This window comes from Glycine max, chromosome 8, assembly GCF_000004515.6.
Source record: "Glycine max cultivar Williams 82 chromosome 8, Glycine_max_v4.0, whole genome shotgun sequence".
Lineage (NCBI taxonomy): Eukaryota > Viridiplantae > Streptophyta > Magnoliopsida > Fabales > Fabaceae > Glycine > Glycine max.
The window spans coordinates 30,915,829-30,938,971 of record NC_038244.2 but is presented as its reverse complement, the minus strand read 5'-3'; the positions used below and the strand labels follow the sequence as shown (position 1 = coordinate 30,938,971).

Below are 23,143 nucleotides of genomic sequence, written 5' to 3'. Positions count from 1 at the left end.
GATTTGAAATTCCTTCGGGATGCAACATCGAAACACTTAAGAATGTCATCAAGCAAGTTATGCCTTTAGGGGTTCCCCCTTATGGAATTCACGAATCACAGGTGGTCAGACAATTGTTCTTTCGATAGTCAGGCCATACAAAATATTCAAAAAAAATTAATCGATTATGAAATAATAGAGTTGAAAAAGATGAAGACGTGTTAAAGGTATTAGCAGAATTCAACTACTGAAAACGTTTTTGTCCAATAAAAATTTTAGTTATTTTTAACAAATTAGTAACCCAACCAGCTCCAATAACCGATCAACATGTTTCAATAACCGATGCAGATGTTGCGCATGATGAACAACTCGCTAGAATGATTCAAATGGAAGAAGACATGTCCACTGCACAACACCTTTCAAACAATAATTAGTTTCATCATTTTCATGTTTCAACTATTATTGTTAGTACACTATGTTATTTTCATTTTATTATATTTCATTTATTATCTTTGTCTATCTAATTGTTAGTATTTTTCGTTATCTGAATGTTTTATTTTTTTTATATAATATAACTGTGATGTGATAACTATATATATTCAGTGTGTTTTTAATTAATCATTTTTTTAATCACTTTGTCTTTTTTATTTATTTTAATTATTAATAAATTATTAAAAAAATATTCTCATTATTTAAAAAAAATAATTACAAATTTAAAAATATTATTTTTTTAAAAAAAATTTATTTAAGAAAAAACCACCAGTTGAGAAGTCAAGTTGATCAAATCTGACTTCTCAACTAAATAAAAAAATAGATGTTTTTCTGGAATTATTTGAAAAAGTAGTGTAGAATGAAAAATTTCAGGAGTCTATACATACGTAAAAAAAAAAAAAAAAAAACCGCAAAGATACAACGTTAGCTGCGAAGCCAAGATGCAATGCGATGGTGGTAGAGATTATTTTTCTCCAATGCATGTCCCCTTGCATCATCTCACAAGTTGGAAGTAAAACGCAAGTTATAGCTTTTGTATCATTATTATTAGGCATCTTCCATGACCATTAAAGCACAAAAATGTGGGCAGTTGATATTCAATTTTCACAAATTCTAGAAGTTCTTGAACAGCTATACCTATATCCTTTCAACTTGATAAAAATATGTTCCATTTTCGGTGCGCATTGGGAAATGGTAATATTATGACTTTCAACATATCAACCGAGGCAAGTATTCATTTTAGGCTTTTCACTTGATCTCACTATTTCCACGAGTTACTTTTATTTTTTAATAAAAGAGAAAACCCAAGACAAAGAACTAAAAGCCACGAGAAAATACAGTAAAAGATATATCATCCTAGACGGTATTAGAAATCAAAGATGGTAGAAACTCATTCTTATTTAACCATCAAGAGAATAAGCAAACTTAGTCAACACATCAGACTTGGTCCCCCCACTATTTCCACGTGTTACTTTGATAATCACTAAAACATAACTTTCCCTCTCCATTAACATGTCATGTAAATAAATGCTTTTAGTATCAATAATTTTCACATCTTAAGACAGGTTTGTTATCCTACAGTTGAAGTTCTATTCAATCAAACTCATCCACGAGTTTCTAAAACCATAAAGAACTTCATAAACTAAAAAACAACTACTAGAAGAGTCAGTTTCAATAGATCCAACCGCATGTCACTCAGTTGTGTACCTGAACAAGAACAAAAAATATTTATATCAGCAAGAAAAAGAATATCTATACTATGTTGAAATACGTCCAATAGGTAAACGAAAATGTTGATTTTATCAAAATAACTAGCCTAGGAATTCAAAATTCGTCCACAATACTATGATGTATCATTACCCAATAAACCATAACATCCCTAAATGTTTTAAACTACGCCTTACCCAGCAAGCACGCACGCACGAATCTCCCTGTAAACTATCTCAACAATTGGTATTGACAGAACCCTCTTGATCAGGTATGCAGTGTGCAGCAGCAAGCACTAATTCACAGGCAAAATTATCGATTTAAAATCTTAATATTACATGAAGTTGAAATTATGGAGGGTATCAAGAGCCAGTTACTACTCAGCAATTCCAAAGACTGTCCACAGTAACACTATCCTGGCAGATGTTTCATTCCTATCTCCCAACAGGAGGTTTCACATTGCCAATATCCCTGTGATGACGAAAAGCCAACTGTCCTCCTGACTCTTACAAGCCAATTTGCAAATCATTAAGGTATCAAATCTCTGCTGAAACATCTGAAATGTTCTTATTTGGCTCGTCTTCTCCTGTCCCTGTCTCTATCCCTGCTTCTATCCTTATCATGATCATCTCTCTCTCTGCTTCCACTCTTTTCCCGGTGCCGGTCCCTTCCTCTTTCACTATCGAAATCATGACTTCTGTCTCTTTGTCTGTCTCGATCCCTTTCTAAATCGTGGTGTTCTCTATCTCTGTCCTTGCCATATAATTTTGGCAGTGGACTACCACTTGGACTAGGGCTTCGATGCCGTTTCCTTGAAACATCATTCCAATCCCTCCTCTCTGAAGTTCTTCCTGCAATTACAAAATAAAACAAAATTCATCATCACATTCTACAATGTTCACATCATTAACACTTGCAGTGATATAATATCACATTTTAATGACATTTTTGTAAGATATTAGTAGCATGAATAGAAGGGGTGAAAGGGTTGGAGCAAGGAATTAAAGACGGATATACACATGAAAGCATGCATATGACAACGGTTATGCCTAGATACAATGTGGATTTCATTCCATGCATCTGATTCCTTCATTTTTACTCCTACCAATCAAATTTCAAGAAATCTGCTGACTGTAAATTACAATAACTAGGTGTTCGATTTCTTTAAAAGAGGGAGTGGATCAGGAATTGTGAACTACTATGATGCCAGGGAGCACCAAAGCCATTAAATCTAATAAAATTAGACCAGGTCTGGCACCCTCATTTAAAATGCAAATAAACTCCATCATTGTATTACTTTTCTAACACATGGAAATTGAAAGTCATGGTCTGCAAGAAAATGAATATGATAGATGCCATAAATTAAATACATATTATCAAATAATATTTAAAGTACAAATCACTAATAAAGTTATTCAAAAAGCACCATCTCAAATAGGCATGTCATCAATATCATCACATGCAACTAGAGTTAAGTTACCGTCACAGGTCAAGTAGGCAATATTAATAAATCCTAACTTAAAATTAATTTTCTTTAGTTTCTGGCATGATTGCAGAATGTGATACGTACTTAAGCAGATGACTGTCAATGTTATTTAATTTTCTAGACAATTCTTGAATAATTAAAATGCAATATCACATCTAAACCGATGTGTAACAAAAGCATTTGAAATTTCACAAGTCATTGACATGTCAGTAAATGGAAAATCAATTGCTTCTGTATGACTTTCAAAAGACAAAGGACAAATAGAAAAAACTTACTATGGCCATGACCATCTTCACCAGAATCTGATAACCCATACTCCACTTGCAGCCGTTTCCTATGTGACTGAACTTTCTTCTCAATTTCCTCCAAATTTTTAACTCCCCTCTCTTCAAGAGACTCACGGTATTCAATTAAAGCAACCTCTAAGCGTCTCAGCTTTTGCCTGTAGATCGGTAAGCTCCATCATAAACAGACAATAGATATAATATAAACCTTTTACTGGCTGTACCCTCCCACTACCCCCACCCCCCACAAAAGATAATGGATTTGAATAGTGTTAGAAAGTGGGTTTGAACCTAACTCAACCCTACAGAACGGCTTGTAAGGTGAGGATTACTCCCCACTTACATAGTTTATTTTGGCATTATCTTTAGTCAATGTGGGACTTTAACATGTCCCCTTTTGCCCATGGCTACCTGCCATGGGGGACTTTCAACACCCCCCTCTATCTAGGGGTGACCACAATTTAGGTGGCTTTTTCCAACAAATAGCTTTTGGGGATAGAAAGTTAAAACCACGACCAAACGTAGAATGAAACACAGAACAATCAAAAGTCAGTAAATGCAGGCAGAATTTTAAAGACATAATGGGTACCATAGACATACACTACTAGCAATACTATCTACTACTAAAGGATTGAAAGAGGCAGCAATTTAAGGCAAAATATAATACAACCTCTGCTCTTCATTCATTCCACTGTCAGCATGAGCTGAAAAACGTGTATCAGCTGCAGACTCTGATTCATCAGCTTTAACAAGACCATCACCCACGTTCTCACTACCAGAAGATGAGTAGCTTAAGCCGATATTTTTTCCACTTCTCCTTTGTTCATCATCACTCTCATCACCCTCCCAAGCCCATTTAGAGGCTGGCAGAACTGGATCATTCTTCTCCTTTTTTGTGAAAGCTTTAAGTTCAGGTTGTGCAATAGGAAGTGTTGGGGATAAAGGTACAGAACTTCTGCCCTGTGACTGCAAATCTTCATCCCCATAGTGGTTCCATACTGGGTCAGGCTCTTCACTTGTTTCTCGTTGATTACTTGAATATTTCCCAGAACTCACTTGGTTGTGGGCATATTTCAATTCTTCATCTAGTTCAAAACCTCTCTGCTTTTCTGCCTCTTCAAGACTTAGCAACCGTGCAACCATCATTTCTCTACCACCAACAAGTGACAATCCATTGTGCCGGCACCGTCTTTCCAGCTCAGCAAGAGGAAGACTCATTAGCTCCTTCATTGCAGCCCCTCGACCCATTGCCAATGCAGCATCTTGGTTGGTCTTGCCACCAACAACCATATCTTTGGAAGTGGTATTCTGCTCAATCTCAGGCGCATCACCACAAATGGAATGGAATGGAATTACACCGGAGTTCCCAGGTCGAAGGAAAGTGGCCCTTAATCCATTAACATAAGCATCTGAAAAGAGAAACCAGTCGGCCCAAACTTGTAAAACTTTCAGCACTCGTTCCTGGAACATTTCAGACAAAGATCACCAAACAGAATAAGAACAATAAGAAATTATATCAAAGAAGTCTATGATTGTTCAGCCTACCTTTAGGGCTTCAGCAGTGATACGTCCCATAATGCTACGATACAAGTCATTAAAACTCTCCATTATGTCTGGCAATGTTGCTTCAAACTTGGTGCGATATGCTGATGCATTTCGTACAGGAGCACTACTATTATGAAGAATATCAGAAACAAGCATAAGCCTTGCAATTTTAGTTGGAATAGGGGTTTCTTTAAGTGTCAAGGATTCTGTCAAAACTTCAACTATCTGCAGTTAAGATTTAGATATGATTAAGGAAGCATCCTCCAAAACATACAAAATGAACAATAATTGAATATTAAATGATAGCATGAGAACCATAATGAAAGAAAATTCTGCATCTTTTTTCTGTTTGGGACTTTGGTTCTTTCAGTTCTATATCAGCCTAGTTATAGAATTATACTAGTGGGTAATTTTAGTAATAGAGGTTGGTTGTCTAGGCCCTGTGCTCAGATTTGAGCTAAAATCTATCAAACAAAAAAGTTAGGTTTACTAGAACGGAATAATAGACGATGTCAGTAATGGATGATGTAAGCAAATGAGCTAAAATGGATAAGGTGAAGATAATTTTTTTTGACTGTAAATCAGCAATGTAAGCTATACTGAGGGCATTTCAATAGCCAATGAGCAGAGTAACAGTACTACCTCGCCAGCAGCATCGGCATTATCTAAAGAAAATCCCATAGCCTCTTTTATCTGGCTCCTCTCTAATGTTAAAGCACGCAGCATATCCTCAAATTCATCCCTCTGTGCATCAGTCAGTGTTCTGTCGGGCTCTACACGCTACAATATTCAATCAAAACAAGGAAAGTTATAAATCATGAGACATTGAGATATTGCATTCATCCTAATTTAAAATACAACAATAAATAGTACCCTGCTTCTTCCTCCAGCATGTGTGGAACCAGACTCCTTTTCATGCTCTGGACTTTTTGACATTGGTAATTGGGGCGGAATCCATCTGGAGAAAGAAAAATATATTCATCTAGATTATACTTATTACTAGTGAACACCAATCCACCAATACTATTTCTTCTATAGATTCTTTTCTAATTTTAGGCAATAATAACTATATACTCACTAATAAGAATAATTAGAGTACCTTCCACTACCCGTTATCATGATAAAAGGTTCAGTCCTCCATCTTTGAAGAGTATCACCCTGCATTACATGCAAATAACACATTGTCATTCACCAATTCAAAAACATCCATATCACACCATTATGTCAAATAAACTTTTTCCTTTTATGGATTCTTTAATGCCAATATATTGCCACAGTACTTGAGCATTATGTTTAATCAACATTCAACACATTCCCAAAAACTAAAATGCATCTTCACAAAAAGGAAATTGTTGTACCTGGGCAAATGAGTAGAGCCTCCAAACATAGTAGGTATGTTCCTTTGAGCCAAGAATAAACAAGAAGTTGAAAAGAGGATTGCCACGACCCCTCTCCATAATAGCTTGTTCAAAAGCACATCCTCCATCCAGGACATGCAAAGCCATTGTATCAATTACATGCCTTAAATGTTCATCCTCAGGAGGTGTAACCATTATATCAGGAACATTAGGAGTTAGAACCTACCAACGAATATGGCAGGAATATTAGGAGTAAAAACCATTATATCAGGAATATTAGGAGTGAGAACCATGAAGTAATTCTACCTCTAGTATTTTTTATTTTTTATAAAATTACTGCCATCTTTTTTTTCTAATTTTTTGTTTAGATAAAAGAAAAAAGGATTTATTTAGAAAGATACAAAAGTAGAGGAAAGAAATAATCAAGTGCAAAAAAGACAACAAAAGGCTAAAAGATCTAATAAAGACACTCCCCTAAAAAAGAAGCTAAAAAAATTAAAACACTTCTTGATCCCAAATGAACTTAATAGAAGACTGCCAGCCAGAGTAATTCCTGTGAGTGTATACTCTGCAAGTTAACTCTATCTGTTAGAGTTAACCCCTGTTAGTTAGTACAACTGTCAGTTAGTTACAATAGATAATCTATCAGAATTAGAGATAATAGATAATTAGAGTTTTTTAGAGTCTCTGACTATAAGTACCTGTTAGTGCTCAGAGATTCAATTGGCCAATTACATTTTCTGTTATGATATCAATAATATCAGTTTATCAACATGGTATCTAGAGCTTTCTGATCCGTTTCACGGCTTCTACAACCAGTGGCGATGGTGAGGAGGTTCCGGTGACAGAAACTCCAACTCCAGTCACCTCTGTACCAATGAACCAAGACGTTCCTCCTTCGTCTCTGTCTATGACGAATTTCTCGCAACAAATCACTGAAAAACTCAATCATAAGAATTTTTTGCTGTGGAAACAGCAAACTGAGCCAGCAATCACTGCGATGGGACTCAGCAGTTTCATCGCCAGTCCTCAAATCCCTCCACGATAAACGCTGATCGTGATCCGAATAATGTCAATCCTCAATTCTCGCTATGGCAGAAGCAAGACAAATTCCTTCTTGTTGCTTGAGCTCGATGCTTGTTCGAGTGCTTGGATTGACGCACTCGTATCAGGTTTGGGATAAAATCCATGCCTATTTTCATCATCAGACTCGAACGAAGGCACGACAACTCTGATCTGAACTTCGCCATACTTATCTTGAAAACCGGTGTCAAAATTTCTCACCAAGATCAAGAAGATTGTTGATGATCTTGCCTCCGTCGGAGATGCCGCAACCTACTGTGAGAACATGGACTCCATTCTTGGATTCAGCGGAGGAAAATCTGGATGGAGCACTTGAGGAACTATGGAAGCTAAGGATCCCAGCTAAAGCATCAATCTTTGCTTGGAGGCTAATTAGAGATCGATTGCCGACTAAGTCCAACTTGCGAAGGAGACAAGTAGACATAAGTGATAGCATGTGCCCTCTTTGCAGAAATAAGGAGGAGGATGCATCCCACCTATTTTTTTACTGCAGCAAAACACAACCTCTATGGTGGGAATCCCTATCTTGGATTGGAACCTTGGGGGCTTTCCCTATAATCCCAAGGCATCATTTTATGCAGCATGAAATTGGGTGGAATGGACAGAAAACATACAATAGATGGAAGTGCTGGTGGGTAGCTCTAACTTGGTCCATTTGGCAGCATAGGAATAAGGTCATTTTCTCGAATGAATCATTTAATGGAAACAAGCTGATGGAAGATGCAGTGTTCCTGACCTGGACATGGCTCAGAGCAATGGAGACAGATTTCACAATGACCTTTAACTGCTGGGCTAGTAATCTAACAGTAGGTTTTTGTAACTAGGAGAGGACACCAGTTGTTGGCTTTTGTAGCAGTATATATGGTGGCTAGTTTGGATCCTACCATTGGAACCAATAGCCTACCTAATGTTATCCTGCATTTCTAGTACCACTGGTACTCTTATATATATATATACATCTAATTTTGCTGATAAAAAAAAAAAAAACAAAACATGGACTCCATTCTTGAAGTTCTTCCCAGAGACTTTGATTCGGTTATTGCTCTCATAGAGAGTCATCTTCCACATATCTCCATTGAAGAAGCTGAAGGTTTAATCCTCGTGCAAGAACTACAACTCCAAAAATATGTCAAATTCAGCTCTGAGTAATTCTTTTTTGGCTTCCGTGAATCTCACTCATGGAAACTCTTCGCAATCCATGAACGATGATGACTCTATCCCCAATTCTTCCTCTAATATCAAAATGACATACGCAAACCAGAACTCCGGATTCTAGGGTTTCCGGTGGTTGCAACAATCAAGGTGGAGGTGGCTTCAACCATGGTGGTGGTCGTAGTGGTGGCCGCGATGGTCGAAGCTCGATTCAGTGTGAGGTGTGTTTTAAGTATAATCACACTGCTCTTACATGTTACAATCACTTCAATCCTCAGTATCAGGCCTCCAACAATGGAAACAATGGCAATGGTCTCAAAACCAGAATCAAAATTGGAACAACTCCTCTAAATTCCAATTGGCACTCTCAACATCAAAATCAGAACTGGAACAACTCCTCTGGTTCTAATTGGAACTCACAGCAGCAAAACAATATGCACTCAGGGCAATCGCAGAACTCTACAAATCGTCCTCCTCAAGCTATGGTCGCCAATTCTGAAGCTACTTCTTTGAGCTCTTGGTTTCCAGATTCTGGTGCATCGTGTCATGTGACCAACAACTCTAAGAATATCCAGCAAAACTCACCTTTTGAGGGTCCAGATCAAATCTTTATTGGTAACGGACAAGGTCTGAAAATTTCTGCCTCTGGTCACTCTAATTTTCCTTCTCCCAATAATCCTAATCTTTCCCTCAAACACATGCTTCATTTCCCTCAAATCACTAAAAATCTCATCAGTGTAAGCAAATTTGCTCATGATAATCATGTTTTCTGAGTTTCATGCTAATTGTTGCTTTGTCAAATCTCAGGGTTCCAATGAAATCCTTCTTCAAGGTGATGTTGGACCTGATGGGTTGTATCAATTTCCCAGTCTCAAGCTCTCCCCAGCTGTTTCTTCTTCAGCCACTGCTGTTCCTCCTTGTATAAACATTGTTTCTACTTCTGATTGTAATAATAAAGTGCCCAGTTCTGTGTATACTTGGCACCTTAGGTTAGGACACCCAAACTCTCAATCTTTAAAGCTTGTTCTTAATAGTTGTAATCTGAAATTGTCTGTTAAGGATGATCTGCCCTTTTGCTCTGCATGTTGTATGGGCAAGATACATGTTTACCCTCCCATCCTTCTCAAACTGTGTATAAATCTCCTTTGGAATTAATATAGACATTTGTTGGGTCCTTCTCCTATGGTTAGTACCAGAGATTTGTTATGACTATAAGTATCTGTTAGTGCTCAGAGATTCAATAATTACATTTTCTATTTTGATATCAATAATATCAGTTTATCAACAATTCCTAGCATTTCTATCCAACCATGTACACTAAAGAACCCCAAACCAAGAGCAACACCAAGCCTTTTTGGTGGTTCAGGTCTTGGAAATTTGGTTTCTGCCATCTGGTACTAAAAATAATTATCCATGAAGAAACAAAAATGCAAATAAATACTTTATATGAAAAATAGAAAGACAAATAATACATGTTTCCAAATGATAATTGCAATGAACACACATCAAATTAGTGATTCACATACAATTACAATTTTTAATAATGATTTCTGTTCTTATCACTGCATGACACTACAATAAATTATACAGTAGAAGAGATTAAGGCAATCTAAAACTGAGAATTTACCAGTTCAGAATTCTGATTAGGAACAGATGTTACTGGCGGACCTGAAGGACCAGACAAGATCACAGTACTACCCTGCAAAAAAAGAAAAGAAAAAAAACAACTAAACACCTTTTTTCAAATGAAAAAGGGCAGCCTGGAGCTATGAAGCCCCTGCAATGCATGGAATCCAGGGAAGAGTCAAATCGAATGGGAGGTCTATATTAGGCAACCTTGAATTTGCAAGATAGTGTCCTGACATTTTATTATGTTAAGAGAAATAAATCATCAAGATATTTTATCCTTCCTAGTTCCTAACATTTTATCATCACACTTTTGGGGGGAAGGGCATAGAAACACTGTACATAGCAGGGCTAAGTTCCTTCCGTTTGAGATTTTTATTTTTATATTTTTTGGTGAGAAGGACACGCAGGGGAAGGGGGGTTTTACTTTAGTGATTACTTTGGATGATTGAAGTAATTACAATGAGGGAATAAATATACACTTGGAAATGGTGTTTACTCATTTTAAATTAATAACCACCTGAACAGTAATTGTTATCAGAAATTCTTTTTATGAAGGGTGTGTTTAGTTAAGTCTTTAAAACTGTTTCATAAAGTAATTTTTAATAGAGTAAGAGTAGGGGGGGAGGGGGGGGGGGGGGGGGGAGATGTAACAACACAGAGAAGAATGTGAATAATAGCAAAACCAAAACAACTTGAAGATGTTCTGGTTTTTTATATTAAAAACTTAAAGAGATGTTACTACTGAAAATAGTTTTGAATAATACTTTTATGAAACATGATTTTTTTGTTTTTTCGTTTTTAAAAATAAAAATTTTTCAAAAATAGAAAACAAACAAGCCCTAACTCTTTTCTTTTTCAACAAGTTAACAGTAATACCTCCTTACTCCTGATGGCCATATGCCCTGGTGGAGGTGCAGGTAGTGCTTGCGATGGGAGGGCAACAGATTTTCCCCATCCGATTTTCAATTCATATTCATAAACCACAACTCCTGCACAAATATTTGTCCTCAGTATTGTATTAACGTTTTTTGAAGCACAAATTCAATAATTATGCATGCTACCCAAAATAGTTGACATTTGCAAATATATGAAAATCAATCACCTACTTCCAAAAAAAAAAGATCATCGACCCAGTTCCTAACAAACTAAGAGTCATCATTATTATCTTACAGATGTTAACTATCCTTGCTTTAAAATTAAATAAGAAATCAATCAAACCTCATTTAGATGAGCTATAATTGCAAAATAAGAAATCAAATTTTTAGCAATTTAACATAGCATCATGCCGATCAAAAAAAAACATAGCATCATGGAAGAAAACCTGCAAAATACATGCAGTAAAAAGAAATATAAAGGAAGTTATTCTCTTCAATAGTTTATTTTCTGATTTCAGACAAATGAACCAGAGTACCAGACCTTGCATTTCATCTTTCGCTGCCTGTCCATCAGCTCTGTTCATGAAAGCTACAAATCCACAGTTTCTTTGCCGCCTTCTCTCCTCCTCTGTCCTTGGCCACATAATCTTCACACTAGCAATAGGTCCAAATCTTCCAAAAGTACGGAGAAGAAAATTTTCATCAACCTACAATTAAAAAACTGCCAAGGTGAGACTAACATGTCCTTAATTCCCAAAGAACAACAAAGCCCATTTATTGAGGGGACACTCTAACCTTGGGTGAGAGATTTCCAACATAAAGATTTGTAGTTTGAGGATCACCATCATCAAATGATCCTGGAAGTTTTCCACTTGGGTCAAAGTCATCAGGCAGCTCATCAAAGCGACTGGACTGTTTAAGGGGAAAACTATCAGTAGAACTACTTCATAAATTTAGTGAACACAAGAAATAAAATAAAATTCTAAGAATAAGCACATACAGATAATTATTTTCATCACGTAGGTTATAGAGTACACAGGGTAATATTTGTCAATCAAAATAGGTAAAAAGAAATCAAAGCATAAAGAAGATAAAAATGAGATTATATGATAATTCCTCCTATACTTGTTGAGATTTAAGTGAACAGAAACCAAGGAAAAGTGAGAAAGAGAAGGAAATTTGAGAGAATTTAGAGAAGAATCTATTCTGGTTTTTAAAGATACAAAGCGAATCACAATATGTAATCTAAATACAACTCTGAATATATAATCATGTAAGGAACTGAATAGAAGAGACTGTTACAACTGGATGAGTACTTTTCAACAGATTCTGCTATAACAGGCTTGAAACAGAGCTAGGCAGTTAGATGATAGATGATCTGTTGTGTTAGTTAAAATGTTAGCTACCAGACTAATACATGTGCTACAGTAAAGAAAACATTAATATGCTACAGTATCGCATTTACAACTATACATTAATGCACTATAATATGCAGTTAACATACAAATGTACTATTAACCTTTAGTCTTACCCAACAACATTTCACAATCACTACAAAGAGAAATCTACAAGCAACAAGCATGTCCTAAGCATCCAAAGAGGGATGAAAAACCCAACACCGCCTACATGCAACATGTTAACAGGCATCACTTACAATAGAATGTTCTGTAAGACGCCCGTCACGCCAATGTTCACGTTCTTGATTTCGCCTCTCCCTCATCTCTTGCTCATGCTTTAGCTCCTCCATAAAATGATCAATGTTTCTTGCCTTCCCTTTCTCTTTCTCCTTTAGCTTTTCCTCCTCTTTCTACAAAGTACAACAAACAAACATTACATCTGGATACATCAGAACTGCAAAATAAAATCAGAGGTCAAAGCTTCAATTGAGATACAGACTTTCCTTTCAGATTCTTTTCCTTTGGTTGCCATTGGCGGAGGAATAAAAGATGGTACATACCTGCAAAGAAAAATAAATGATAAATTTTCATTGTAACTTGCTAAAAATACATTTGAACTAAATAAAAGTATTAAGAATTATTAGATTTTTCAAAACATTCATACAAAGGGTAATTTACATGTAATTAGAAACTTCAGGAATAACCAGTGAAATAATCCAGCAAAAGCTTTCATAATACACTAAGGTCACATCCCAACTAATACTCACAATTTGCAATGCTTAACTGTAAATTCGAATTATTGGATTGAACAATTATTTAATTCACAAGAGAAAAAGCTTCTGAGGGAGCATAACGTCATACACAAGGACCTTCACAGAACCTTCACACAAGGAACCATATGCAATCCCCCTTAACTCCGCAAAGGACACCCATCTCCCCAACACCCACCAAACAAGTAAGGGAAACAATTGCCAATTATGAGGCAAGAACTAACAAGTTATTTTTACTTATGAAATGCATTTTTTCTATGAAAGCAATGTCTTTGGGTCAAATAAACTGTCCCCTCAAAACAACTCAGCTCACTTATCTAGTTATTCTGGAATGGGGCATACTGAGTTGCCACATAAAAAAACACTTCACCGCCCAAATGCTAAATTGCTAATCAGAAAAGTCTCATCAAGCATGATATATACAACTAAAAAGGTTATCAACCAAAATAAAACATCTCTATACACAATGTACATTTTTTTTCAATTTTTGATAAAAGAATAAACTTGTCAAGACAGAAAAAAGATTACTAAGAATCAGGAGGATAAGAGATTCTCATCAACATAAAATCAAGAAACAACAACAAAGAAAACAAATGGAGCAAAACTGCCTGATCCAGCAATCCCTCCATGTATATGTCAGAGAAACCCCATTAAAAAGATGACAAGTTCCTGATCTTATCCCAAATCAATGTGCCCTATAGACCTAAATGATATGTGATCTGCACTTCAATCACAGTAATGTCTTACTCATAAGATCATACAATTTTACAATTTGTGTCACAATCATGAACGATATTGATCCTAATGTCTAACTCATTTTAGTTTGATCAAGAAGATCACATGATCTGACATGTACAATTGGCTGGATCAGCCAATCACACCATACAGCGAAAAATCTATTTTAAAAAGGGGGTAAAAAGGACAGACCCACTTTCTTTTTCTGAATACCCATTCAATGGAAACAATAGAGCCCCACTTACTCCTTCATTTTGACTTGTGTCTTGTTTTCTTTTCCTGCTCTTTCAATCTGCATCTTCTGGGTTCAAGTTTTCCGAGTTCAACTTAATGTTTTGGTTCAATCTGGTTTGTCTTCTTCTGTTTCTGTGGTGTGCCGGTTCAATTGTTAGTGTTACTGCTATATTTTGTTTCTCTGCTGCACCCTGTTTTGATTGCTTTGTTGTTATGCTGCTCTCTTTGTTCAGAATGTCTTCCAACATATTGAATTTTATATGTTATCAAATAACGTATGTCTTCTATATTTGGAATTTGTTAACTTGTAACTTTGGTTTAACTGTTTAAGTTGTGAGTTTGTGACTTGTGCATATTTGACATGAGTTTATTCAAATGCTGGTAGTTATTATAAGATAATTTGCAAGATTAATGCTTTTTACTATGCATATGTATATCTTTAAACACAATTTTATATTTTAAGTAGGATCTCGCGATTGACTGATAGTGTTATTAAGTACACAATTTATAGTTCCCTAACCTTTTGATCCTAAGTAGAATCTTGATTTTGACTACAATGACCCCAACTAAATGCATCAACAAATAGCATATATTGCACATTGTCGCAAAAAATTTGCCTTGTAACTTCTACCATAGACATGATAAGCTTGTGATCATAAAGTGGCTCAAAGACTTATGACACAAGATGTATCAAAAATGCCAAATAAGGGAACTCCATAGATAAACAGCAGGAGGGTGTATAAACAAATATCCAACTACTTAGCAACCCACATTGGGAAAGAACCATATGCAGCCTTCTAACCTGGAAATTTTTTGTCTTAATTCTATTAAGAGACACAGTCCAAGGTTATATTTTCAGTTAGACTGTAACTGTACTGACGGCAGAGTCAGTAGTCTTTAAATGGCCTCTCAATAGTTTTTCTAGTTCTAAGTTCATTTGTAATCAATAAACAAGAATTTATTTCTCTCTTTACTGTTCTCTTCCTACTACATTTGTAATATGGTATCAAGAATGTAAAATGAGAGAAGCTGAGGGATATTTGGACTGAAAATCATGTGTCAAAGAAACCCTATGGAGCTTGTTTATATAGACAGGTAGTATTGATTATACATAATTAGAGGATATTCAATTTCCTCTAAATCAAATACCATATCTGTTAAGATTACATATTTAGTTATTATGATTATTAGATAGTAATTAGTGATTTAGTCATTATTACTCATTATTAGATTGATCCTATGTAATCAATATAGATCCTATTTACTCATTATAAATAAAGGCTGTGTGGTCATACACACAACACAACAGTAAATAATTCTTACGACATTACACAATAAAACAGTCATATGGTATCACAGCCAAGGTTATCAAACTCGAGAGTTTACGTAGACTCGTGAGAGTTTCATAAACTCGACTCGTGGACTTGACTTGTAGACTCGTAAGAGTCTACTTCATATAAAAATAATTACAAAATATCTATAAATAACATACTAATTAAACATTTCAACAATATAATAAAGCAAAACAGTAAATCATGAAGTTTAGAATATTTAAATAATCAAGTCTAGTAATAATACATTACTACTAGATAATAACTTGTAGAGGTTATAATAGTGGTATATCATTCTCATAGAGGGTTTGATGTTATTAGAGAACAAAGGGTTTGATATCATTAAAGGTGAGAGTTTTGTATTTGAGAATAATGCGCTAAATGAAGGTATGTTGAATGCTAAATAGACAGAAAACAATAAAAAAAATTACCTACATTTTGGCCTAATTTTTTTAACTAGCTAACTCGTTGACTCGATGGTAAACTCGAGAGTCTACCGAGTTTACTTAGAGTTTATAAAGTTTATGCAGAGTCTACTAAAAAAAGAGTTTACTCAAGAGTCAACTCGTAAACTCGTAAGGGTCAGCGAGTTAACTCGAGAGTTTGATAACCATGATCACAGCGGTTACTCTTCACAGTGGAATAACAAAAGTGGTTCTCCATCAAGGACCTACTGTCCCTAGTGGACCTTTCTGCTCGCTGCCCATCTTCCAGCGACCCTTTCTCTTTTTCCAATGACTTTTCTGGTGACCGCCGCCGCCGCCATCACGCGCCAAACAATTTTCTTTTCTTTCAGTGTTTGTGTTTCTGTTCGTGTGAACAGTGTGACACAAAGCATTGCGGGCTTTCGTTCACTATCAGTGAGTCTTCCTTTCTCCAGCGTGACCACACCCAGGGCATTGCCCCCCCCCCCCCCCTCCGACAACCAAAACACCGTCTAACCCACAGTCCAGCATCCGCAACTTCGTGCTTTTCTTCCTTCGGGGACTTTGACAATTCCCTTGTTTGGCTCTTTTTCATGGCTTTCGAGATTCCTTAGGACTCCACTTCCGCAACAACGTCCCTCACATAAATACATATGTGCGCAGCTTTCTTTAGGGGTGAACAATACCTGCGCCCACTATTTGTCCTGTTTGGTAGCCACCACACTGCCCTCTTGTCAGTTTGCACTAGCAACCTTTCTGAAGACCGCCATATCATCCACGTGCGCAACTAACTCAAAACACCACCACACACGACCCCATGCAAGGTCATGCATGGTGGGTAAAGTTCATGCACATGACGGATGACGCATCTCTGGCCAGCGTCACACTGACTTCTCTCCCTCGACATCAAGGCATCCCCAGTGGATCCTTTTGCTTTTTTTAATGGGTGAACAGTAGACATCACCATAGCCAAAGACCTCCACGCCATCCACATGCGCAGCCAACTCAAAACACCGCTGCATGTGGCCCCTCGCAGGGCCCTAGCATGTGAGTTTTATGCACAAGACGCATGACACATCTCCGACAAGCGTCACACTGGTCTCCATTATCATGGTGGGGCTTTGCTGGCTACTGCCGCCGAGCCATGTTTATCCAGCACAACCACATGACTCGAACTGCCTTTATTTTCTATCAAGTTGACCACATCTGTAACAAGATTGATTCATATGACGTATATGCTCGAGCTTGAGGGGGAGTGTTAAAATTACATACTCTTTTATTATGATTAGATAGTAATTAGTGATTTAGTCATTATTAGAATGATCCTATGTAATCAATATTGATCTTATTTACTCATTATAAATAAAGGTTGTGTGGTCATACACACAACACAACAATAAATAATTCTTGCAACATTACACAGTAAAACACTTATAATATCCTATCACATCATTATACATTAAATTCCTAATTGTCAACAACACTCCCCCTCAAGCTAAAGCTTGTTACAAGAAAATTTATTCCCAGCAAAAACATAAAACTTTAGCTCCACTAAAAAAGACAATAGTTTGAACGACAACTCAGGGATGTTGGTGAAGTCAGGGAATATTGCTAGAAAGAGAGAGCTGGAATCAGCCTAAGAAAAACAAGTTCCAACTTTCTTAAAACCATCATTTGAAGCTTCAAGCCAATATTAGTGAAGACCTAAAAGAGACGACATCGACATAAATAACCAGCAAAGAGGCAACTAAAAAATGTGAATGTATGTGTATGAAGGTTTTGATGATGCCAAAACAAAAGCAACACAAGTTTTATTTCAAGACCAAGAAAACAAAGATCAAGAAAAAAGTTAAGTCTTAGTCTATCTTTGTTAAAAGAATCTCTTAGTGATTGCAAAGGTTTGGCCTCACAACATAGTTTTTAAATTAATTATAAAAATGTTTTAAAATTTTAACATTTTCTGAAAAAGGCATTTTTCCACTGGTAATCGATTACTAGGCATTGTAATCGATTACCAGAAGCAAAATTATTTTAAAAAGCTTTTTCAGAAAATTTGAAATTTGAAATTTAAAAGCTGCAATCGATTATCACTTGTCTGTAATCGATTACCAGTAACGAAACTACAAAAGATCTCAGCAAGGTCAAAGAGGATTGCTTGTTGATGGCTGCTGGATAAAAGATCCCAGCAAGGTCAAAGAAGAGGTTCGTCAGTTCTATATGAAGATATTTGAGGAGGTTGAGGGGAGAGACCAAGGCTAGATGGGATCAAATTTCAGGCAATCGCCCAGCATCAAAATGACTTTCTGGTAGAGCGATTTCATGAAAAGGAAATAAGGGATGCAGTATGGGAATGTGGGAGTGACTAGTGCCCCGAACCGGATGGGTTAAATTTCAAATTTATTAAGGAGTTTTGGGATGTAATTAAACCCGACGTGCTCCGCTTCATGGATGAATTCTATGTAAATGGACGATTTCCGAAGGGAACCAATGCTTTGTTCCTAGCACTGATTCCCAAAGTACAGGATCCACAAAACCTCAATCAATACAGGCCTATTTCCTTAATAGGCAGCATCTATAAGATTGTGGCCAAATTGTTAGCAAGAAGATAGAAGAAGGCATTGCCAGATATTATTGATGAGCGACAAACTACCTTTATTGAAGGCGGACACATGCTTCATAGTGTACTCGTTGCTAATGAAGCAGTGGAGGAAGCAAAAAGAGGAAATAAGAGTTGCCTGGTGTTCAAAGTCGACTATGAGAAGGCGTACAATTCAGTTAGTTGCGATGTTTTGGTGTACATGCTTAGGAGGATGGAGTGTTGTCCTAAGTGGATTACTTGGATTGTTGGCTGCCTTAGATCAGCCTCTATCTTGGTATTCGTCAATGGGAACCCTTCAGCTGAATTCTTTCCCCAAAAAGGACTCAGACAAGGGGACCCATTGGCCCCACTTCTGTTTAATATTGTGGCAGAGGGCTTAACTGGTTTGATGAGAGAAGCATTGCACAAGAAACAGTTTAAGGGATTCATGGTGGGAAGAAATATGGTGGAGATTAGTATCTTGTAGTATGCAAACGATGCGATTTTCTTTGGGGAAGCGACAACAGAAAATGTAAAAGCCATTAAAGTGATGCTGAGGAGTTTTGAGTTGGTTTCAGGACTAAAAATAAACTTTGCAAAAAGTCATTTCCGGACGATTGGGATGTCAATGCAGTGGATGAAGAATGCAGCAACATACCTAAATTGCAGCTTGTTGTCTGTACCTTTTTCCTACTTAGGTATTCCGATGGGGGCAAATCCAAGAAGTAGTGTGACTTGGGATCCTATTGTCAAAAAGTGTAAGAGAAAATTAGCAAAGTGGAAGCAAAAACATCTTTCATTTGGGGGAAGGGTGACTTTGATAAAGTCTGCCCTGAACTCAATTCTTATTTACTTTCTTTCATTTTTCAGGATCACGAAGAAGGTGGTTGATAACCTAGTGAAATTAAAGAGGTGGTTCCTTTGGGGAGGAGGATTAGAGCAGAAGAAGATCACCTGCATTAGTTGGGAATCAGCATGCCTATCAAAGGAGAAAGAAGGTCTAGGAATCAGGAATTTGACCAAATTCAATTGCGCTCTTCTTAGAAAATGGCGATGGAACCGGTTTAATCATCAAGAAGAATTGTGGGCTAGAGTGTTGGACTCAAAATATGGAGGATGGAGGAACTTGGATGAGGAGAGGAGGAGTTTTGCAGAATCTGTTTGGTGGAAAGACCTTCGTTCTATCTGTCATGGGTCTGGGGAGGAAAGCTAGTTTAAATCTGGTATAAGATGGAGTGTGGGGTGTGGATCAAAAGTGAGATTTTGGGAAGATGGGTGGAAGGATGATGAGATTCTGCTGATGGTAAAATATCCTAGACTTTACCTAATTTCAAATGAGCAAAACAAATACATCCAGCAGATGGGGAGCAGTGCAGGTGGAGCCTCGGAGTGGATTCTGTTGTGGAGGAGATTACTTTTTGAAGCTGAGATAGTTATGGGTGCCAATTTTTTGGAAGAAATCCAGGACCTCACCATAAATGTTCATCAAGACAAGTGGGTGTGGATGAGTGATCCAAATGGGATATATACTGTATGTAGTGCATACAAGCTGCTGGACAAGGACTCAAGAGACGACAATCTGGATGGGGCATTTAAAGACATATGGAAGTTAAAAATCCCAAGCAAAGCCGCCTTTTTTGCTTGGGGATTGATATGGGACAGATTGTCCACTAAGTCCAACTTGTGCAGGAGGAATGTTGTCATTAATGACAAATTGTGCCTATTCTGTAGAGATAAGGAAGAGGAGGCAGCTCATTTATTTTTCAGCTGTGATAACTTCAAAAAAGGATTTGGCATACCTTTCCACTATTGGTCCAGTAACATCAGGGAGGGATTTGTAAGCAGGGGAAATTAGGATTAGCAGCTGGGAGGATGTACGAAATCTCCACAGTCAGATTTTTAGTTCCTTAATTCATTCTAATTAGTTTGTATTAGGGAACCATACCTCTGCATGGGAGAGTAATGAGTTGTATATGTAACAGTACCCTTTGTACTGCTTTACCATATTAATATATTCTATTATTTTTGCTGATAAAAAAAAAAAAAACAGTGCTTCTTCTATTCAAACAGATCATGCCACACATTAGGACTTTAGGAGTTGGAAATACTATAACTTAATCATGTCAACACATCATTAAATGAACTTATAGAAAACATGCATCATCAAATGAATCATCATAAAAACTAAATTAGAATATTCAATTCATTATGGCTTAATGGCTATAAGTACAAACCTTAAAAAAGCTATACCTTAAAGACAAGTATTTTTCCTACTTATTGAGGCCTGATTAAAGAGCACAGAAACTTGGTCAATCAAAAGCATTTATTTACCTACTTCCCTTCTTTGGACCAGATACCCCATCTTTAGACTTTTCACCTGTCATCCACGAAGGAATAAAAAAGGTCCATACTTTTATCAACAATTATATAAAATAATAGCAAAAAACTATGTATATCCAGAACACGAAAAACATGTATAACTTCCAAGAGATGAAACAAAAGGAATATAAATAGTAGGAGAGAGAAATACAGAATTCAAGAGTCATACTAACCCTCAGAATCATCTTTAAATTTATCATTGGGATTAATTGTTCCTCCTCGAACAAAAGTCTTTGACCCAGGAGTAGTATCTCCTTGAAATGACTCTACAAACTCAGCATACAGGCGAGCAGTCTCATCTTCTGCTCTCTGCACAAGACAAATTCCATTATGATAATAACTAGGAAATGTCTTCCCCAAATTCAAGCAAGAACTAACTAATTGGGCACTGTTAGATTTAATGGACTACATTGTGCTGAATGCTAAATTTTACATTAGATTGATGAAGTGCTGAGTTAAGTCCTCAGCATCTCAATACACACACACACATATATATAACAACTGACTTACAAAGGTAGAAGAAAGGCTACAGCCTAGGCACCTACAGCCTACATAGAGTAGGTAAATACAACCAGAAAAACAGCTTTATGAAAGCTGAACAATATATAATAAAACAACTATTCTAACAGGCACATCAACCTTACCTTCTTCTTTGCTTCCTCCTCTTCTCTATGCTTCTGGAACGGCGTCTTTTTCCGCGTGATGGAGAACGAACTCATCCTTGCATCAGCAGACAAAGACTGCCAAAAACACATTAAAAATACTTCAGATCCTCACATCAGAAATTACCTAAGAAATTCCCCTTTTGAAACATTCCTAAATTCTTCACATCACATCACCATTTCTCATTCTCAAACAATTTCTAGTTTCAACTCCACATACAGTCCAATCTTGTTAAATAGTGGCACCATGGCAGAATGGCGTGGCATATTTTTTGCCAACGCAATAGTAAATTTTTCAAGGGAGGCTCGCTGTGGTGGCACCACAGACCACAATGACATGTTTATATGGCAGAATTTTGGCCTTCCACCATCCACCATTGATAACACTGATTCAGCCCTCCAAAACAAAAAAACAATGACATGTTTATATGGCAGAATTTTGGCCTTCCACCATCCACCATTGATAACACTGATTCAGCCCTCCAAAACAAAACAAAATATCTTAGCGAAACACAAACACAACCAACATGAATCCCCAACAACTTGTTCTCTAACCTATCCAATTCACACCATCCTCGAGAACACAAGAAACGTCAAAGGCACAAATAGACACATGCATTTAAATATTACAAAAAAAACATCATAAAATGCAGTGCCCACTTTCTCAACTCAACCACCAAAACTAACAGTAAGAACCCAACAACCTAACAACAACATATCAAACTCCCCCAAAAAAAAAAATTGAAACAACACGAACTACCAAAGTATAAAAGAAATCCGAAACAACCTACCCAAAAAGCGAGTGAGAGAGTGAGGAGCAGCTAAAACATGAATCCAACGACGAACAACTCGTTTCTCCTTCTCCCCCAAAATCCCAATTAACCACAATGAGAAAAAATCAATTCACTGAAGGGCAAACACATCACTTCAAATAATAATTATTATCAAATAATCACAATTATTATTACAAATACAAAACAAGAGGCAATCGAATTCGAAACCCGGTTTTGGGGTTTGGTTATGTATGAATAAAGGAACAAAGGAAGAGAAGAAAGAGGTATAGAATAGAGAAAGAGCATGAAGTGAAGTGGACTTACATGGGTGTTGGGCTGGGATTGTTGTTCACACCTTCCTTCCTTCTTTCCTTCCCCGGAGTCGGTGGTAGAAACGGAAGGATGCGCAGTAACACTGATGAAGAAGGGCACACGACAGGGAAGGGTATTTGGTATGTTGTTTTCTTTTCTATCCAAGTAAGTAAACAAAAATAAGGAATTGCATTTTATTTTTAATATATTTTACAAATTAATAAAGTTATTTTTTTTTGGGACAGAAAATAAAGTGTTGGGTAGAATATATACTGGGTTTTGTAAAATTTAAATAGTAATTTTTTTGTTATTAAAAATTTGGTGTTAATTTCATGCTAAGACGACTTGCCTTGTAATTTGATTACAAATTAGTTAAATATTTTTTTATATTTAAATCGCTCAAAATGAATTAAATAATTTCTGATATTTAAAACTTTAAAAAAATTATAATTTACTGT

The 23,143-nt window shown here is 36.6% G+C and overlaps 1 protein-coding gene across 2 annotated transcripts; it reads right to left on the bottom strand.

Annotated features, from left to right (window-relative positions):
* Positions 1 to 1,350: 1,350 nt before the first annotated feature.
* On the bottom strand, positions 1,351 to 22,841 carry LOC100775729 (protein RRC1). Of its 2 annotated transcripts, XR_005892481.1 has the most exons (19): positions 22,698 to 22,841; positions 21,583 to 21,678; positions 21,112 to 21,247; positions 20,891 to 20,936; positions 12,986 to 13,046; positions 12,744 to 12,896; positions 11,885 to 12,001; positions 11,631 to 11,796; positions 11,091 to 11,203; positions 10,213 to 10,284; positions 6,351 to 6,572; positions 6,092 to 6,150; positions 5,866 to 5,950; positions 5,635 to 5,772; positions 4,993 to 5,217; positions 4,118 to 4,908; positions 3,439 to 3,605; positions 1,875 to 2,528; positions 1,351 to 1,677 (listed from the first exon to the last, which is right to left on the bottom strand). XR_005892481.1 is itself a non-coding variant. In XM_041017816.1 (18 exons), the coding sequence occupies exons 2-18, from the start codon at positions 21,655 to 21,657 to the stop codon at positions 2,245 to 2,247; spliced, it is 2,910 nt and encodes a 969-aa protein (XP_040873750.1). In that variant the 5' UTR covers positions 21,658 to 21,678; positions 22,698 to 22,841; the 3' UTR covers positions 1,351 to 2,244. The 2 variants fall into 2 exon arrangements, 1 of the variants encoding a protein (XP_040873750.1); XM_041017816.1 differs by having other exon boundaries at positions 1,351 to 2,528.
* Between the last annotated feature and the right edge of the window lie 302 nt (positions 22,842 to 23,143).

What these genes read in the sequence shown, in the direction of transcription:
- LOC100775729 (XM_041017816.1), bottom strand. Translation starts at nt 21,657, where the DNA reads ATGAGTTCGTTCTCCATCACGCGGAAAAAGACGCCGTTCCAGAAGCAT. An exon ending in TTGGAAATCTCTCACCCAAG is followed by an intron (nt 11,797 to 11,884) that starts GTTAGAGTGTCC and finishes TTTTAATTGTAG; the next exon opens with GTTGATGAAAATTTTCTTCT. An exon ending in CTAATCAGAATTCTGAACTG is followed by an intron (nt 6,573 to 10,212) that starts GTAAATTCTCAG and finishes ATTCGTTGGTAG; the next exon opens with GTTCTAACTCCTAATGTTCC.